The sequence below is a fragment of the Aethalodelphis obliquidens genome, unplaced genomic scaffold (assembly GCF_003676395.1).
Source record: "Aethalodelphis obliquidens isolate GAN/ISIS:26980383/991018 unplaced genomic scaffold, ASM367639v1 scaffold23, whole genome shotgun sequence".
Taxonomy (NCBI): Eukaryota; Metazoa; Chordata; class Mammalia; order Artiodactyla; family Delphinidae; genus Aethalodelphis; species Aethalodelphis obliquidens.
This window is the reverse complement of record NW_020837967.1, coordinates 10,705,347-10,725,946: the sequence shown is the minus strand read 5'-3', so window position 1 is coordinate 10,725,946 and position 20,600 is coordinate 10,705,347. Positions and strand designations below refer to the sequence as shown.

Genomic DNA, 20,600 nt, shown 5'->3' with positions numbered 1-20,600 from the left:
TTGTTAAATAAAGATATGCTTTATTTAAGATAAAGATACGTAGAGATAAAAACTTTACTTGAGATTTACTTGAGATTTACTTGAGATTGATTTGATTGCTTAAGTATTTTTTTATTTTTGACATACTATTTAAAAAGCTCTTTCTCTAACATTTTTATATAGTTTTTTAGTTATTTCGTTTTCTTGATTTGCACACTTATTGTTTATGTTTATAAATATCAAATACCCGGCAAGGAAAAATCAAAGAGAAAATATTTGTGTTAGTAAAGCTGCTTTATCTAAATTATTAAAATATAATTACAGAAGCTGTACTTTAGAAGTGGATTAATGAGATTTATTTTAACTTTTTAAAAGTTTAAATGAGGTTATTTCTAGAATAATTTAGTGACACTATTATTTTTTAGGGCATCGAAAAAATTTGACCTTAAACAAAAAGAAAGGTGAACTTGATACTCTGCCTGCTCTGATCGCTACAGCTAGAAAACCTATCTATAAAGGTAAAATATTCCATGCTATACAAAGATATATGAAATAAAACCTTATACTATGTTTCCAGTGACTCCATTTACCAATCACCTCAAACCTACGGGCCCTCTCCTCCCGACAACCTATTAGGAGCAAAGCCAAGTATATTTTTCCAAACATTTTTTCATATACACACAGACACACACACAGAGAACATATATGTTCTGTACAATAAGAGGATCATATGCATTGATTGTCCTCACCTCTGATCCAAGTAAATTTTTTCTTAACATCTTTATTGGAGTATAATTGCTTTACAATGTTGTGTTAGTTTCTGCTGTATAACAAAGTGAATCAGCTATATGCATACCTATATCCCCATATCCCCTCTCTCTTGTGTCTCCCTCCCACCCTCCCATCCCACCCTTTGTGGTAGTCACAAAGCACCAAGCTGATCTTGCTGTGTGATGCAGCTGCTTCCCACTAGCTATCTGTTTTACATTTGGTAGTGTATATATGTCAGTGCTACTCTCTCACTTTGGTCCAGCTTACCCTTCCACCTCCCCATGTCCTCAAGTCCTTTCTCTACGTCTGCATCTTTATTCCTGTCCTGCCCCTAAGTTCATCAGAACTTTTTTTTTTTTTTTAGTTTCCATATATATGTGTTAGCATACGGTATTTGTTTTTCACTTTCTTACTTACTTCATTCTGTATGACAGACTCTAGGTCCATCCACCTCACTGCAAATAACTCAATTTTGTTTCCTTTTATGGCTGAATAATATTCCATTGTATATATGTGCCACATCTTCTTTATCCATTCATCTGTCGATGGACACTTAGGTTGCTTCCATGTCCTGGTTATTGTAAATAGTGCTGCAGTGAACATTGTGGTACATGACCCTTTTTGAATTATGGTTTTCTCAGGGTATATGCCCAGTAGTGGGATTACTGGGTCATATGGTAGTTCTATTTTTAGTTTTTTAAGTAACCTCCATACTGTTCTCCATAGTGGCTGTATCAATTTACATTCCCACCAACAGTGCAGAGGATTACCTTTTCTCCACACCCTCTCCAGCATTTATTGTTTCTAGATTTTTTGATGATAGCCATTCTGACCAGTGTAAGGTTACCTCATTGTAGTTTTGATTTGCATTTCTCTAATGACTAGTGATGTTGAACATCCTTTCATGTGTTTGTTGGCCATCTGTATATCTTTTTGGGGGAAATGTCTATTTAGGTCTTCTGCCCATTTTTACATTGGGTTGTTTGTTTTTTTGATATTGACCTGCCTGAGCTGCTTGTAAATTTTAGAGATTAATCCTTTGTCAGTTGCTTCATTTGCAAATATTTTCTCCCATTCTGAGGGTTGTCTTTTTGTCTTGTTTATGGTTTCCTTTGCCGTGCAAAAGCTTTTAAGTTTCATTAGGTCCCATTTGTTTCTTTTCGTTTTTATTTCCATTTCTCTAGGAGGTGGGTCATCTTGCTGTGATGTATGTCATAGAGTGTTCTGCCTATGTTTTCCTCTAAGAGTTTTATCGTGTCTGGCCTTACATTTAAGTCTTTAATCCATTTTGAGATTATTTTTTTGTATGGTATTAGGAGGTGTTCTAATTTCATTCTTTTACATGTAGCTGTCCAGTTTTCCCAGCACCACTAATTGAAGAGGCTGTCTTTTCTCATTGTATACTCTTGCTTCCTTTATCAACAACAAGGTGACCATATGTGCATGGGTTTATCTCTGGGCTTTCTATCCTGTTCCATTGTTCTATATTTCTGTTTTTGTGCCAGTACCATACTGTCTTGATTACTGTAGCGTTGTAGTATAGTCTTAAGTCAGGGAGCCTGATTTCCTCCAGCTCCGTTTTTCTTTCTCAAGTTTGCTTTGGCTCTTTGGGGTCTGTTGTGTTTCCATACAAATTGTGAAATTTTTTGATCCCAGTAACTTGATATAGACTTCTTTTATTTCTCACACCTTTAAGTTGCTGCATATTTTATCATATGAATATGCTATAACTTATTTAACCATTCTTCTATTGAAAGACATTTCCATTTCTTTTATTGAAGTATAGTTGATTTGCAATATTGTGTTAGTTTCAGGTGTGCAGCATAGTCATTCAGTATTTTTGCAGATTATATTGTACTATAGGTTAATACAAGATAATGAAAATTATCTGTGCTATATAGTATATCCTGCTGCTTATCTATTTTATATAAAGTAGTTAGTATCTGTTCATCCCATACCCCTAATTTGTCCCTCCCCCACTTCTCTCTCCCCTTTGATAACCACAAGTTTGTTTTCTATATCTGTGAGTCTGTTTTGTAAATGTATATTCATTTGTATTATTTTCAGATGCCACATATAAGTGATATCATATATCATTTTACCCTGATTTATTTCACTAAGCATAATATTCTCTAAGTCCCTCCACGTTGCTGCAAATGGTAGTATTCTTTTTTTTTCCACACACACTGTATTTTATTTTTACAAGAGATAAATAAACTGACACCAAGCATTGTAAATGGATGACCACAACAAGAGCAACAATGATTGCAATAACTAAACACGAAACACACTCATACTATGTCATAATATTGATGTTCAGTCCAGTAATCCTCCACTGTAACAGCTCCTTTACTTTGCTGTGAAAATTGATTCGTATATTTTTGCCTCTGAGTGCTTCTGGGATTTTCTTTTTTTTTTTTTAATTCAAACAGAAAGTCACAAAAATTACAATCATCCTCATCAGTTCACTCAGTCCCATGTAATTTTTTTTCATCTTAATCTTTTGTTAGAACTTTCATGAATTCATCAGTTTTCCATTAGAGTTCTGAAAATGCTTATTCATTCAGTTCAGCAGTATAGTCAGTTACCAGAAACCTGTACTTGTCAGAGTCTTTTCCATGAATTCCTTGAAGATGAAACCCTTTTATAGGAACATTTTTGCGAAAGCATCAGAGTACACCCAGAACTGTATGTAAATAGCAAAAGACTTAAAAATGACCATGGTTAAAGATTTGATGAAAGTTCATAATAATGCAATTGACAAGGAAATTTAGTTATTTCTGAGGTATACATTTTAAAATAATAACTAGAATAATGGCTTATAACATTATAACAGAACATATAAGATTTTTAGAAATTTCATGTAACGTCTGAAACATTTATATTAACATATTTCCATACCAATAACCCAAAGAAAGTTTAGTGTTATTTGGGTTTTTTGTTTGTTTGTTTGTTTGTTTATACTGCAGGTTCTTATTAGTCATCAGTTTTATACACATCAGTGTATACATGTCAATCCCAATCTCCCAATTCAGCACACCACCATCCCCACCCCACCACGGTTTTCCCCCCTTGGTGTCCATACAATTGTTCTCTACATCTGTGTCTCAACTTCTGCCCTGCAAACCGGTTCATCTGTACCATTTTTCTAGATTCCACATACATGCATTAATGTACGATATTTGTTTTTCTCTTTCTGACTTACTTCATTCTGTATGACAGTCTCTAGATCCATCCACGTCTCAACAAATGACTCAATTTCGTTCCTTTTTATGGCTGAGTAATATTCCATTGTATATATGTACCACAGCTTCCTTATCCATTTGTCTGTCGATGGGCATTTAGGTTGCTTCCATGACCTGGCTATTGTAGATAGTGCTGCAATGAACATTGGGGTGCATGTGTCTTTTTGAATTATGGTTTTCTCTGGGAATATGCCCAGTAGTGGGATTGCTGGCTCATATGGTAATTCTATTTTTAGTTTTTTAAGGAACCTCCATACTGTTTCCATAGAGGCTGTATCAATTTACATTCCCACCAACAGTGCAAGAGGGCTCCCTTTTCTCCACACCCTCTCCAGCATTTGTTGTTTGTAGATATTCTGATGATGCCCATTCTAACTGGTATGAGGTGATAACTCATTGTAGTTTTGATTTGCATTTCTCTAAAATAATTAGTGATGTTGAGCAGCTTTTCATGTGCTTCTTGGCCATCTGTATGTCTTCTCCAGAGAAATGTCTATTTCGGTCTTCTGCCCATTTTTGGATTGGGTTGTTTGTTTCTTTAATAATAAACTGCATGAGTTGTTTATATATTTTTCCTTTGTCCTTTGTCCGTTGATTCATTTGCGAATATTTTCTCCCATTCTGAGGGTTGTCTTTTCATCTTGTTTATGGTTTCTTTTGCTGTGCAAAAGCTTTGAAGTTTCATTAGGTCCCATTTGTTTCTTTTTGTTTTTATTTCCATTACTCTAGGAGGTGGATCAAAAAAGATCTTGCTGTGATTTATGTCAAAGAGTGTTCTTCCTATGTTTTCCTATAAGAGTTTTATAGTGTCTGGTCTTATATTTAGATCTCGAATCCATTTTGAGTTTATTTTTGTGTATGGTGTTAGGGAGTGTTCTAATTTCATTCTTTTACATGTAGCTGTCCAGTTTTCCCAGCACCACTTATTGAAGAGACTGTCTTTTCTCCATTGTATATCTTTGCCTCCTTTGTCATAGATTAATTGACCATAGGTGTGTGGGTTTATCTCTGGGCTTTCTATCTTGTTTCATTGATCTGTGTTCTGTTTTTGTGCCAGTACCATATTGCCTTCATTACTGTAGGTTTGTAGTATAGTCTGAAGTCAGGGACTCTGATTCCTCCAGCTCCGTCTTTTTCCCTCAAGACTACTTTGGCTATTCGGGATCTTTTGTGTCTCCATACAAATTTTGAGATGATTTGTTCTAGTTCTGTAAAACATGCTATTGGTAATTTGATAGGGATTGCATTGAATATGTAGATTGCTTGGGGTAGTATAGTCATTTTCACAATATTGATTCTTCCAATCCAAGAACATGGTATATCTCTCCATCTGTTGGTATCATCTTTAATTTCTTTTATCAGTGTCTTATAGTTTTCTTTATACAGGTCTTTTGTTTTCCTAGATAGGTTTATTCCTAGGTATTTTATTCTTTTTGTTGCAATGGTAAATGGGAGTGTTTCCTTAATTTCTTTTTCATATTTTTCATCATTAGTGTATAGGAATGCAAGAGATTTCTGTGCATTAATTTTGTATCCTACAGCTTTACCAAATTCATTGATTAGCTCTAGTAGTTTTCTGGTGGCATTTTTAGGATTCTCTATGTATAGTATCATGTCATCTGCAAACAGTGACAGTTTTACTTCTTCTTTTCCAATTTGTATTCCTTTTATTTCTTTTTCTTCTCTGATTGCCGTAGCTAGGACTTCCAAAACTATGTTGAATAATAGTGGTGAGAGTGGACATCCTTGTCTCATTCCTGATCTTAGTTGAAATGCTTTCAGTTTTTCACCATTGAGAATGATGTTTGCTGTGGGTTTGTCATATATGGCCTTTATTATGTTGAGGTAGGTTCCCTCTATGCCCACTTTCTGGAGAGTTTTTATCATAAATGGGTGTTGAATTTTGTCAGAAGCTATTTCTGCATCTATTGAGATGATCATATGGTTTTTATTCTTCAATTTGTTAATATGGTGTATCACATTGATTGATTTGCATATATTGAAGAATCCTTGCATCCCTGAGATAAATCTGACTTGATCATGGTATATGACCCTTTTAATATGTTGTTGGTTTCTGTTTGCTAGTATTTTGTTGAGGATTTCTGTATCTGTATTCATAAGTGATAATGGTCTGTAATTTTCCTTTTTTGTAGTATTTTTGTCTGGTTTTCGTATCAGGGTGATGGTGGCCTCATAGAATGAGTTTGGGAGTGTTCTTTCCTCTGCAATTTTTTGGAAGAGTTTGAGAAGGATGGGTGTTAGCTCTTCTCTAAATGTTTGATAGAATTCACCTGTGAAGCCATCTGGTCCTGGACTTTTCTTTGTTGGAAGATTTTTAATCATAGTTTCAATTTCATTACTCGTGATTGGTCTGTTGATATTTTCCGTTTCTTCCTGGTTCAGTCTTGGAAGGTTATACTTTTCTAAGAATTTGTCCATTTCTTCCAGGTTTTCCATTTTGTTGGCATAGAGTTGCTTGTAGTAGTCTCTTAGGATGCTTTGTTTTTTTGCGGTGTCTGTTGTAACTTCTCTTTTTTCATTTCTAATTTTATTGATTTGAGTCCTCTCCCTCTTTTTCTTGATGAGCCTGGCTAATGGTTTATCAACTTTATCTTCTCAAAGAACCATCTTTTAGTTTTATTGATCTTTGCTATTGTTTTCTTTGTTTCTATTTCATTTATTTCTGCTCTGATCTTTATGATTTCTTTCCTTCTGCTACCTTTGGATTTTGTTTGCTCTTCTATATCTAGTTCCTTCAGGTGTAAGGTTAGGTTGTTTACTTGTGATTTTTCTTGTTTCTTGAGGTAGGCTTGTATACCTATAAACTTCCCTCTTAGAACTGCTTTTGCTGCATCCCATAGGTTTTGGATCGTCGTGTTTTCATTGTCATTTGTCTCTAGGTATTTTTTGATTTCCTCTTTGATTTCTTCAGTGATGTCTTGGTCATTTAGTAACGTATTGTTTAGCCTCCATGTGTTTGTGTTTTTTATGTTTTTTTCCCTGTAATTCATTTCTAATCTCATAGCGTTGTGGTCAGAAAAGATGCTTGATATGATTTAAATTTTCTTAAATTTACTGAGGCTTGATTTGTGACCCAAGATGTGATCTATCCTGGAGAATGTTCTGTGCACACTTGAGAAGAAAGTGTAATCTGCTGTTTTGGGATGGAATGTCCTATAAATATCAATTAAATCTATCTGGTCTGTTGTGTCATTTAAAGCTTCTGTTTCCTTATTTATTTTCATTTTGGATGATCTGTCCTTTGGTGTAAGTGAGGTGTTAAAGTCCCCCACTATTATTGTGTTACTGTTGATTTCCTCTTTTACAGCTGTTAGCAGTTGCCTTATGTAATGAGGTTCTCCTATGTTGGGTGCATATATATTTATAATTGTTATATCTTCTTCTTGGATTGATCCCTTGATCATTATGTAGTATCCTTCCTTGTCTCTTGTAACATTCTTTATTTTAACATCTATTTTATCTGGTATGAGTATAGCTACTCCAGCTTTCTTTTGATTTCTATTTGCATGGAGTATCTTTCTCCATCCCCTCACTTTCAGTCTGTATGTGTCCCTAGGTCTGAAGTGGGTCTCTTGAAGACAGCGTATGTATGGATCTTGTTTTTGTATCCATTCAGCAAGCCTGTGTCTTTTGGTTGGAGCATTTAATCCGTTCACATTTAAGGTAATTATCGATATGTATGTTTCTATGACCATGTTCTTAATTGTTTTGGGTTTGCTTTTGTAGATCCTTTTCTTCTCTTGTGTTTCCCACTTAGAGAAGTTCATTTAGTATTTGTTGTAGAGCTGGTTTGGTGGTGCTGAATTCTCTTAGCCTTTGCTTGTCTGTAAAGATTTTGATTTCTCCATCGAATCTGAATGAGATCCTTGCCGGGTAGAGTAATCTTGGTTGTAGGTTCTTCCCTTTCATCACTTTAAGTATATCATGCCACTCCCTTCTGGCTTGTAGAGTTTCTGCTGAGAAATCAGTGTTAACCTTATGGGGTTCCCTTGTATGTTATGTGTCGTTTTTCCCTTGCTGCTTTCAATAATTTTTCTTTGTCTTTAATTTTTGCCAATTTGATTGCTATGTGTCTTGACCTGTTTCTCCTTGGGTTTATCCTGTATGGGACTCACTGCACTTCCTGGACTTGGGTGGCTATTTCCTTTCCCATGTTAGGGAAGTTTTCAACTATAATCTCTTCAAATATTTTCTCTGGTCCTTTCTCTCTCTCTTCTCCTTCTGGGACCCCTATAATGTGAATGTTGTTGCGTTTAATGTTGTCCCAGAGGTCTCTTAGGCTGTCTTCCTTTCTTTTCATTCTTTTTTCTTTATTCTGTTCCGCAGCAGTGAATTCCACCATTCTGTCTTCCAGGTCACTTATCAGTTCTTCTGCCTCAGTTATTCTGCTATTGATTCCTTCTAGTGTAGTTTTCATTTCAGTTATTGTATTGTTCATCTCTGTTTGTTTGTTCTTTAATTCTTTGAGGTCTTTGTTAAACATTTCTTGCATCTTCTCGATCTTTGCCTCCATTGTTTTTCCAAGGTCCTGGATCATCTTCACTATCATTATTCTGAATTCTTTTTCTGGAAGGTTGCCTATCTCCACTTCATTTAGTTGTTTTTCTTGGGTTTCATCTTGTTCCTTTATCTGGTACATAGCCCTCTGCTTTTTCATCTTGTCTATCTTTCTGTGAATGTGGTTTTTCTTCCACAGGCTGCAGGATTGTTGTTCTTCTTGCTTCTGGTCTCTGCCCCCTGGTGGATGAGACTATCTAAGAGGCTTGATGGGAGGGACTGGTGGTGGGTAGAGCTGACTGTTGCTCAAAGAGCTCAGTCACTTGACTGTTGATGGGTGGGGCTGGGTTCCCTCCCTGTTGGTTGTTTGGCCTGAGGCAACCCAACAGGAGCCTACCTTGGCTCTTTGGTGGGACTAATGACAGACTCTGGGAGGGCTTACGCCAAGGACTACTTCCCCAAACTTCTGCTGCCAGTGTCCTTCTCCCCACGGTGAGCCACAGTCCCCCTGCCCCCGCCTCTGCAGGACACCCTCCAACACTAATAGGTAGGTCAGGTTCAGTCTCCCCTGGGGTCACTGCTCCTTCCCCTGGGTCCCGATGTGCACACTACTTTGCGTGTGCCCTCCAAGAGTGGAGTCTCTGTTTCCCCCAGTCCTGTCGAAGTCCTGCAATCAATTCCCACTAGGCTTCAAAGTCTGATTCTCTAGGAATTCGTCTTCCTGTTTCTGGACCCCCAGGTTGGGAAGCCTGACGTGGGGCTCAGAACCTTCACTCCAGTGGGTGGACTTCTGTGGTATAAATGTTCTCCAGTCTGTGAGTCACCCACCCAGCAGTTATGGGATTTGATTTTACTGTGATTGGGCCCCTCCTACCATCTCATTGTGGCTTCTCCTCTGTCTTTGGATGTGGGGTATCTTTTTTGGTGAGTTCCAGTGTCTTCCTGTCAATGATTGTCCAGCAACTAGTTGTGATTCTGGTGTTCTCGCAAGAGGGAGTGAGACGGTAGTATTCTTTTTATGACTAATATTCCACTGTATATATACCCACCACGTCTACTTAATCCATTCATCTGTTGATGGGTACATGGGTTGCTTCTGTGTCTTGGCTATTGTAAATCGTGCTGCTATGAATATTGGGGCACATGTATCTTTTCCAATTAGTGTTTTTACTTTTTTCGGAATATATACCCACGAGAGGAATTGCTGGATCATAGTGTAGTTCCATTTTTAGTTTTTTTTCCAGAACCTCCATACTGTTTTCCATAGTGGCTGCACCAATTTACATTCCCACCAACAGTGTATGATGGTTTCTTTTTCTCCACATCCTTGCCAACATTTGTTATTTGTAGATTTTTTTGATGATAGCCATTCTGACAGGTGTGAGGTAATTTGTGTTTTTGATTTGCATTTCTCTAATAATTAGTGAGGCTGAGCATCTTTTTATGGCTTTGTGTGGACATTTTCACAATATTAATTCTTCCAATTCAAGAACACAGGATATCTTTCCATTTATTTGTGTCTTCTTTAATTCTTTTCCTCATTGTCTTATAATTTTCAAGGTAAAGTGTTTTTGCTTAAATTTATTCTTAAGTATTTTTTTCATGCTGTTGTAAAATGGATTTTTTTTCTTATTTTCTCTTTCAGATGTTTTACTGTTAGTATATAGAAATTCAACTGATTTCTGTATGTTGATATTGTATCCTGCAACTCTATTGAATTCATTTGTTCTAACTTTTTTTGTGGAGTCTTTTGGATTTTCTATATATAAAATCATGTCATCTGAAAATAACTACATTTTACTTCTTCCTTTCTGATGTGGATGTGTTTTATTTCTATTTTTTCTCTAATTGCTATGGCTAGAACTTCCAGTACTATTTTGAGTAGAAATGGTGAGAGTTGGCATCCTTGTCTTGTTCCTGATGTTGGATGAAAAAGGTTTTAACTTATCACCATTGAGTATGTTAGCTGTGAGCTTGTCATGTATGGCCTTTATTAGGTATATTCCTTCTATACCTAACTTGTTGAAACCTCTTATCATGAATGGGTGTTGAAACTTGTTAAATTTTTTCTTCATCTATTGAATTCATTATACGATTTTTATCCTTAATTTTGTTAATGGGGCATATCACATTTATTGATTTGCTATATTGAATCATCCTTGCATCCCAGGGATGAATCCCACTTGATCGTAGCTTATGATCCTTTAAGTGTTCTCTTGAATTCTATTTGCTAGTATTTTGTTAAGAATTTTTGCATGTATGGTCATCAGGGATTGGCCTATAATTTTCTTTTCTTATAGTGTTCTTGTCTGGCGCTAGAGTCTGAGGTGTGGGCATGTGCACATCTCCTGTGGAATCGAGGTCTAGGTCTCTGCAGTTTGCTGCAGTGACTTGGGGAGAGGGGGACTCAGCTACAGCAAGGGCCCTGGGATGACAGGGTGCAGTAGTGACTTGGGCCCAGGGAGCAGGGTGCAGTAGCAGCATGGCATGGGGATGGTGTGTCAAAGCCCCAACTCTGGCCCAGGGAGGCAGTCACAGAGCAGCAGCAGTGCATCCAGCTGATAACCCATTAAAGCCAGGTGGGTCCAGATAATGGCTACAGAGGGTGGAGTACAGAGCAGCAGCAGCTTGGCCTGGCAATGGTGAGTCAAAGCCACAACCTAGGACCTGGAGTGAGGCTCAGAGCAGTGGCAGCTCATCTGGTTCCATAGGCAGTAAGGCGCTATGGCTTCCCAGTCTCAGAGAATGGGGCACAGCAGCAACTGGGTCCTGGTGACAGGTCTTACTACCATGACAGCTCTAACCCTGGGGAGTAATGGGGGAGGGGTGTGGTAGCGGGGGGACTCCAGGCAGCTCCATCAGCTTGGGATTAGCACTGGTGCATATGTGGGAGTTCCCCATGGCAGTGAGGCTTGCTGGGGTTCTCCTCTCCTTTTCCTCATGGGGTGAAATTCCTCTGAGGGGATCCCTCCTAACTGGCCTGGGCTAGAAGATGAGGTGACTCAGGTAAAATGCTTCCTGCATTTTTCTATGCAGCCATCCTTGATTTTGAGCTCCTCCGGATTTCTGCTGCTTTTTCTTTGTAGTACAGAGCTCTCCTAGAGCTATTTTCATTGGTTTGCAGTTGTTCGTTTATTATTTTGCTTGTTTGTGAAGGAGACAAGCATTGGGACCTCTTAGCCCTCTATCTTGCTGACATCACCTCTATCATTATTTATTCAAAGAAATTATGCACCTTTTTTGTTCCTTTACTTTTTAAAGCATAATAATGTATCTTGAAAATATTTCCACATCAGCATATCCAAATCAACCAAATTCTTTTTAAGTCCTTTATATCTGAGCATACCACAAGTATGTTATTATTGGCAATAAAAGTATATTACTTAACTAGGCCTCTGTTAAATGGGCACTTTGGTTGTTTCCAGTTTTCTTTCTATAACAATGTTGCAACATACATCATTGAGGTCAGTAGATAAGTTTATAATCCAATCTTGACGCCATCAGTTCAGAGATATGAGTCTTCCACCTAAAAGGAATTGCCACTGTTTCTTCCCTGAAACTGATTTCTTTTGATTCCTTTCTTTTGCAGCTCAGAAATTGACTTATTTAAAACTGACTGATTTTTTGAAAAGCATAGATATATTAAGCATATACATTTTATGTATTCCAAAAAGCAGTATTCTAGTGAACTTGAACTTTTTGAAGTCCTCTATCAATGCTTCTCAAAGTGTGGTTCCTGGACTGGCAGCCTGGGCATTAACTAGGAACTTACTAGAAATACAAATTCTTGGACCCCACCCCAGACCTACTGAAATAGAAGCTGTGGGGTTCAAGGCCACTAATTTGTTTAACAGGTTCTCTGGGTATTCTGATGCAGGCTAAAATTGGAGAAACATTTCTATAGAAACATAGGTAGTTAGATTTATGTACTCTTTTCCATTTCCATTGTTAATATTTGTATATAATATTGTTTTGCTGTCACATATAATAAAAATTATATCAACTATAATGAAATTTAATAGAACTATTTTTTTAATCACACAATAATTTTCCTTTAAAGTGCCATATACTGTTACCCGAAAATCTCTACCCCACCCATACTTTTGAGAATAAATTAATTCTGGGCAAAATAAATAACATGAGCAAATTCGTCAAGACAGCAATGAACCTGCAAGAGTGGAAATAACACTGCCTTCAGTAGATGCTGCTTATTGAACAATAATGAGAAAGATCCTGAATAAACAGGGTAGACCCAGATCATGGACGGTGAGTTTAAATGGCTTTTCCTTTTTCCTAAGTTTGAAAAAGTTAGAGTTGTCTTTTATTGAATAAATTACAAATGATAAAAATATTCACCTGATTCAAAATAGCAATGTTAAAACACTGCACAACCAATTTCAAAAAGGAAAGGAAATAAACATAAATGCCACATGACAATAACCTAATTGATATGTGTTGGAGCATATTCTGTGGAATTTGTAATGAGACAAAATACAAGTGATAAGAATTTTAAAGACATGAATCTTGCCAACCAATGTTAATAATATTGTTAACAATCTTATTATAATAATGTATAATATTGTATACATATGTTTATAATAATGTATAATATTGTATACATATATGTAACAGTGTTATTAGCAATTTTAATAATAGTTAAGATATTATTTTTAACCACATTTTTACTGTGCCCTGGGAAGCATAAATATTATTGGATGAAACTGTCTATAATCCAGTCTGGATTATTACTGACATAGGTATTTAAACTTATAGAAAATCCTTTTGTACCTTGAATGTTACTATATTTTGTCAGCAAGAATTAGAGCAGTTAGTAATAATATTAGCCTAAGTATTTTGGAGTTATGTTTTGTATCAATATTTAATAAGGAAATTTGGATTTCTACAGAAACAATATAGAGTGGAATAAAGTTGATGAAATAGTGGCTATCCTCTATAATCTCCCATTATAAAATATTATTTATATTTTATACAGTAGTAAAAAAAGTACAACTTACATGGCAAGAAGAAATCATCAATTGAGTGAGCATAAAGTATCAGTCAAGAGAAAATAAATGGAGGAATTCTTCACTAATTACTGATTCTCTGAAACTGTGAAAGGTCCCAGAGGTAATATAAAAATAATGTGTATTAATAACTTTCGTGAGGGTTTAGAGAGAATATATGCAGAAATGAATAGGAGAATTGTTGTTGCAAGTTGCCAATAATTGGATTGTGAGCAATGCAAATTTTATACTTCTCTCTAGAATTATTTTTCCCATGTAAATTCAGCATAGCAGTCTGATCCTATGAATGGTGATTGCTGGACCCAATCCAACTTCTCAGTTTGCTTCTGTGGACTATCTAGATAACAGTGAATATAATTTATACATTAATTATGTGATCATTTGATTAAATGAGCTAATATATGCGCTAAATCAGTGCTTTTCAAGCCTATCTACAAAATAGGATTCACCTGGGGTGCTTTAAAAGCTACCAATTATCTGCCCCAGCCCCAGACCAATTAAACCAGATTCTCCTTAGGTGATTAAACTGTGCAGCCAGAGTTGAGCACCATGATGCTTATTATTTGATGATATAAGGGAAATCAACTGATACCTCAGCCCATATACAAATGGTTGTGGCTGATTTTTTTTTTAAATCCAGGTCTTGTAACTACTGGCCTAGTGGGGCCCAATAAATAAATTCAGTCTATATTGGGTTCACTTAAATGTTTCTTCTCCCAGACCACCTCGTTCATGGCAATTATGACTTCCTCTCCAAGCACTCCCCAACAGAATTTCCTGTGATAATGGAAATGTTCTATATCTGTGCCCTCCAATATAGGAGCTATGAGCCATACGCAGCTATTGAGCTCTTAAAATGTGGTTAGTATATTTTAATTAGTTTAAATCTAAATAGCAATATATGGTTTGTGGCTCCTATACTGGACAGCACAACTCAAGAATTATCAGTGATCCAGCAACCAATCAGGACCTGGGAAGGCAGTGAGCTATCCAGAAGGACATATAGGAAACCTTTTTACTGATGAATGAACAGTACAACTAAATATATCTCCCAGGAGAAGTAGGAGCAGGAGTAGTATTTCAGCAGAGCTGTTGGATAAGATGTAATTCTTCTTAGGATAGCAGGATGGCCCTTAATATTGAGCAGACGATGTCAGTTTCAACCACGGACTCTGAATAGCTCAAATTTGGCCAGGATTAGTGGGCAAAAGTGAGTAGGCTACAGCCTTTGGAAGGCTTTGGTTGCCTTCAAAGATAAGGCAAGTCTCATCCATTCTTGAGGAGGTCAGATAATTAGTAGTCAGGGCACAGTTATAAGAATGAATATCTAATGATCACTAGAAATTCAATAATTCCTTTGGTTTTATTGTGATTCACTCAAAACCTAAAAACTTTTAGAGATCATATTAATGCTTTAAGTAAACTGAAAAAGGCACAGTATTTCTCTAGACTTCTGAATACATTTTTTACTATGGTTGTTCTAAAAATGGTGCTGCTAAAGAGAGATCTGGACTACCTGATCCAAAGTTTAATGTGAGGTCTGCTTTGGTATGTAAATTAGAATATCATCTTTATAAACAAGCTCTGTCCAGAAGGTAGTAGAATAATTTTTTGTTCATAAAAATTATGTGGGGGCTTCCCTGGTGGCGCGGTGGTTGGGAGTCCGCCCGCCGATGTGGGGGACGCGTGTTCGTGCCCCGGTCCAGGAGGGTCCCGCGTGCCGCGGAGCAGCTGGGCCCATGAGCCGCAGCTGCTGGGCCTGTGCGTCCGGAGCCTGTGCTCCGCGGTGGGAGAGGCCGCAATGGTGGGAGGCCCGCATATCGCAAGAAAAAAAAAATTATGTGATCATTCATGCTGTTGAGGCTTATTCAGTTGGCGAGAGTACCTCTAGCATTCTGTTTTCTACTTGTCACAATCCTTAATTGAAATCATATATTGGTATCTTAAACATTCAGTTCCAAAATGTCTCATAGAGCTGGTCCAGGAGATTAGAGAGCAACAGGAGCAGATGGTAATCTAAATGTAACCACTTGATATTTTAGTATTTGATGAGAGGTAAAAATCCTTATTTTTCTTTTCAAGAACGTGAGATTACTTGGGGGGAGGGGCGTGGTTCAAGGAACATATTTTCCCCCTCTGTATATTGGTGGCTAACTTCTTGCACAGGGCCATGATTTCAGGTGCGGAGAGAGAGTAGAGTTTCCTAGATACCAGATTACACAGTTAGGTTCCTGAGGCGGGGGCATCATGCAATTGTTTTCTGATTTAGAAAACAATTCTCAGTTTGTTATGCTCCTCTCTAGGTCAGTGAGCACTGCAGTGGCAACTAAAATGGAATTTTTAAACAAGGTGTAGGCAGTAACTGTAACTTATAGGATATGAATTTTCAACGGAAATGGCTGAATCACTGGGCCAGGGAATAGGGGTATTGGTCACTAGAATCCAGGGTATTGATAGCTTCTTATTGAATGAAATCCTGGTCCATGCAGCTGCTTGACATTTTGAAGTCTATCATTGCTTTAATCGAATGGCAGGAACCCACAATTCAAGAGTTTCACGGAGACATAGACTGCTATCTCTGAACATACAGACTGGGAAGAGAAAAAGCATTGTGATTGTTCTCTCTCCCATACCTTTTCTACCCTCCTATCACCTTCCAGACAGCCAGTGTGGTGCCTGAGTTGCAGATGGCAAGCTACAGGCTGGGTGCCCATGGTCAACTTTCTCAGTTCCCCAAAATACAAGCATTATTCCTATCTTAGAATTCCCAAGCCTTTCAGTTTGGGCATGGGTCAGAGTGGTAGAAACTATGTGTGGACAGGCTCTCATGTGTACATATAGTCTCATGGTTAAGTCTGTCTGTTCAGAGCATGTATTCATCATCTGAGAGTCAAGGACACAAGTTCATTTAAATTGCTCAAGGTCATAGAGCACATTAGCAGCAGATAAAGGATGGGAACCCATAAAATTGGACTCTAAAGTCCAGGATTTTAATCTCTAGTATATATCCCACCAAAAGGCCATAGTTCATAATAGCCAGCTTTACAATGTTATTTTAAAAAAATTATTCTGATATTTGTTTAAAATGGTAATTAAGACTTTATTTGACACTATTGCAGTAGGGGACAAAGACTGAACTCAACTCTAAACATAGCAAAAACAGCTGGGGATTTATAGCCAATGAGCAGAGTAAGTGAGTGGATCAGTGGATGTAATATTACTAAGAGGAGGCGTCAGGGGTGAGGATTCCTACTAAATTACCCTAACAGCCTTCTTGATGAGGGCAGGCCAAGGACAGGGCCAAGTATGAGGCCTACTTGAAAAGAGGTCTTAGAGGAACCCAACCAAAGTTTACTAAAGGACGGACTTTTGGTCAAGGTTCAGCTAAAATGAATTTTTTAAGCATTGAGAGAAAGATCATTGATTTTTGAAAACCAAAATCGCTAGATAATATTTTGAAAAATGCCATGCAATTAGTGTAGAATTTACTCTAATGATGAGAGAGATGCACAAAGCTGAAAGTTTTAGAAATGCTTGTGTGTATATTAGAAGTTCAATTAAATGAAAAATATAACAACTTGGTTTATTTTCAGAACTCTTCTTTACCATGTGGAACAAATTTGAAGCTAAGATAAAAGCCTTTGTTGCTGATGTTAAGAAAGCAGCTCTCTGTTGAAGTTCCAACTTGCTTCTATTCACTCATGTCCCTGTAATGCCTTCTGGTGTGGTGTAAAAGCAATTAAATGAAATTTGTGCTCTGCATATCTTGAAAATGTCATAATTATTTGTGTCAATTATTTGCAAATCTATTCTTTATGATACTATATAGAGAAAAGTCACTGCCATACATATCTTACACTTCCAGATAGAGGAACTGAATTTAGAAAAAAATTTGCTTTAGTTTTTTTTCATATTAAAACTGTAAATTCATTGAAGAGATCAGAACAAAGTTGTTATTATTTATGTAATATTTATTAAACCTAGTGAGACTGCAAATCATACTACTAGCTCTAGCTGAACTATAAAAGACATTATTTATAAATTCGAAGAACTTATTCTGTGTGGGAATGTTATTAATGAATATCAAGTTTAACTGGTATTAGTGTTAAAGGAACATTGAAAAGAATAAGAGGAAAAAACTTGTAAATATTAAGTTAGTAGTCTAGTATCTTTATTGTTGCCTTGTTTTCTCTTTTGGTCTTGAGACTGATAGATTTTCATGACTGGTTATTATCTAATCATGTGCCTCTTTTGATGTGAAGATGTCTTTTATTTATTTTTAGAATATTTTTATCAGCTTCTAACAGTTCTAAATATTATTAATAAATATTTTGGTTCTTTATCTGTTTGAAAACTGAAATGAAGTAAAACTAAATAAAATAATACTCTTACGTATTTAATTAGATTTTTTCCAGAATCTAGAATTATTGCACCATTTCAGAACGTGCTTATGTTGATAGGCTACTGATTTAGTAAAAAAAATATCAATAGGTATTTAAATTTCTACATTTAAGAATCTTTTGACAGTAACACAATAATAGGAGGGGACTTTAACACCCCACTTTCACCCATGGACAGCTCAACCAAAATGAAAATAAATAAGGAAACACAAGCTTTAAATGATACATTAAACAAGATAGATTTAATTGGTATTTATAGGACATCCCATCCCAAAACAATAGAATACACTTTCTTCTCAAGTGCTCATGGAACATTCTCCAGGATAGATCATATCTTGGGTCACAAATCAAGCCTTGGTAAATTTAAGAAAATTAAAATCATATCAAGTATCTTTTCCGACCACAATGCTATGAGACTAGATATCAATTACAGGGAAAAAACCTGTAAAAAATATAAACACATGGAGGCTAAACAATATGCTACTAAATTACCAAGAGATCACTGAAGAAATCAAAGAAGAAGTCAAAAAATACCTAGAAAAAAATGACAGTGAAAACACAATGGCCCAAAACCTGTGGGATGCAGCAAAAGCAATTCTACGAGGGAAGTTTACAGCAATACAATCCTACCTCAAGAAACAAGAAAATTCTCAAATAAACAACTTAAACTTACACCTAAAGCAATTAGAGAAAGAACAAAAAAAAAACCCAAAGTTAGCAGAAGGAAAGAAACATCAGATCAGAAATAAATGAAAAAGAAATGAAGGAAACGATAGCAAAAATCAATAAAACTAAAACCTGGTTCTTTGAGAAGATAAACAAAATTGATAAACCATTAGCCAGACTCATCAAGAAAAAAAGGAAGAAGACTCAAATCAACAGAATTAGAAATGAAAAAGGAGAAGTAACAACTGACACTGCAGAAATACAAAGGATCATGAGAGATTACTACAAGCAACTATATGCCAATAAAATGAACAACATGGAAGAAACGGACAAATTCTTAGAAAAGCACAACCTTCCAAGACTGAGCCAGGAAGAAACAGAAAATATAAACAGACCAATCACAAGCACTGAAATTGAAACTGTGATTAAAACTCTTCCAACAAACAAAAGCCCAGGACCGATGGATTCACAGGCAAATTCTATCAAACATTTAGAGAAGAGCTAACACCTGTCCTTCTCAAACTCTTCCAAAATATAGCTGAGGGAGGAACACACCCAAACTCATTCTACAGGGCCACCAGCACCCTGATACCAAAATGAAAGATGTTACAGAAAACCCTACAGGCCAATATCACTGATGAACATACATGCAAAAGTCCTCAACAAAATTCTAGCAAACAGAATCCAGCAGCACATTAAAAGGATCATACACCATGATCAAGTGGGGTTTATCCCAGGGATGCAAGGATTCTTCGACATATGCAAATCAATCAATGTGATACACCACATTAACAAATTGAAGGATAAAAACCATATGATAATCTCAATAGATGCAGAGACAGCTTTCAACAAAATTCAACACCCATTTATGATAAAAACTCTGCAGAAAGTAGGAAGAGAGGGATCTTACCTGAACATAATATAGGCCATATATGACAAACCCCTAGCCAACATCATTCTCAGTGGTGAAAAACTGAAACCATTTCCACTAAGATCAGGAATAAGACAAGGTTGCCCATTCTCACCACTGTTATTCAACATAGTTTTGGAAGTTTTAGCCACAGCAATCAGAGACGGAAAGGAAATAAAAGGAATCCAAATCGGAAAAGAAGAATTAAAACTGTGACTGTTTGCAGATGACATGATACTATACATAGAGAATCCTAAAAATGCTACCAGAAAACTACTAGAGCTAATCAATGAATTTGGTAAAGTAGGAGGATACAAAATTAATGCACAGAGATCTCTTGCATTCCTATACACTAACGATGAAAAATCTGAAGGAGAAATTAAGGAAACACTCCATTTACCATTGCAGCAAAGAATAAAATACCTAGGAATAAACCTACCTAAGGAGACAAAGACCTGTATGCAGAAAACTATAAGGCACTGATGAAAGAAATTAAAGATGATACAAACAGATGGAGAGATATACCATGTTCTTGGATTGGAAGAATCAACATTGTGAAAATGACTGTACTACCCAAAGCAATCTACAGATTCAATGCAATCCCTATCAAACTACAATGGCATTTTTTTTACAGAACTAGAACAAAAAATTTCACAATTTGTATGGAAACAGAGCAGACCCCGAATAGCCAAAGCAAACTGAGAAAGAGAAAACGGAGCTGGAGGAATCAGGCTCCCTGACTTCAGACTATACTACAAAGCTACAGTAATCAAGACAGTAGCTTTGGCACAAAAACAGAAATGTAGATCAGTGGAACAGGATAGAAAGCCCAGAGGTAAACCCATGCACATATGGTCACCTTATCTTTGATAAAGGAGGCAAGAGTATACAATGGAGAAAAGACAGCCTCTTCAGTAAGTGGTGTTGCAAAAACTGGACAGCTACATGTAAAAGAATGAAATTAGAACACTCCCTAACACCATACACAAAAATAAACTCAAAATGGATTAAAGACCTAAATGTAAAGCCAGACACTATAAAACTCTTAGAGGAAAACATAGGCAGAACACTCTATGACATACAACAC

The 20,600-nt window shown here is 36.5% G+C and overlaps 1 protein-coding gene across 5 annotated transcripts in view; it reads left to right on the top strand.

The window, feature by feature from the left end:
• The window catches only part of CCDC7 (coiled-coil domain containing 7), a 276,653-nt gene extending 259,356 nt beyond the window's left edge, over positions 1-17,297 (top strand). For all 5 annotated transcript variants that reach the window (XM_027121767.1, XM_027121770.1, XM_027121768.1 and 2 more), the window contains 4 exons: positions 405-497; positions 12,574-12,779; positions 13,507-13,640; positions 17,131-17,297. In XM_027121767.1, coding sequence (XP_026977568.1) covers positions 405-497; positions 12,574-12,620 — 140 coding nt within the window. In that variant the 3' untranslated portion in view covers positions 12,621-12,779; positions 13,507-13,640; positions 17,131-17,297. The remainder of the gene's footprint in view (positions 1-404; positions 498-12,573; positions 12,780-13,506; positions 13,641-17,130) is intronic.
• The last annotated feature ends 3,303 nt before the right edge of the window (positions 17,298-20,600 follow it).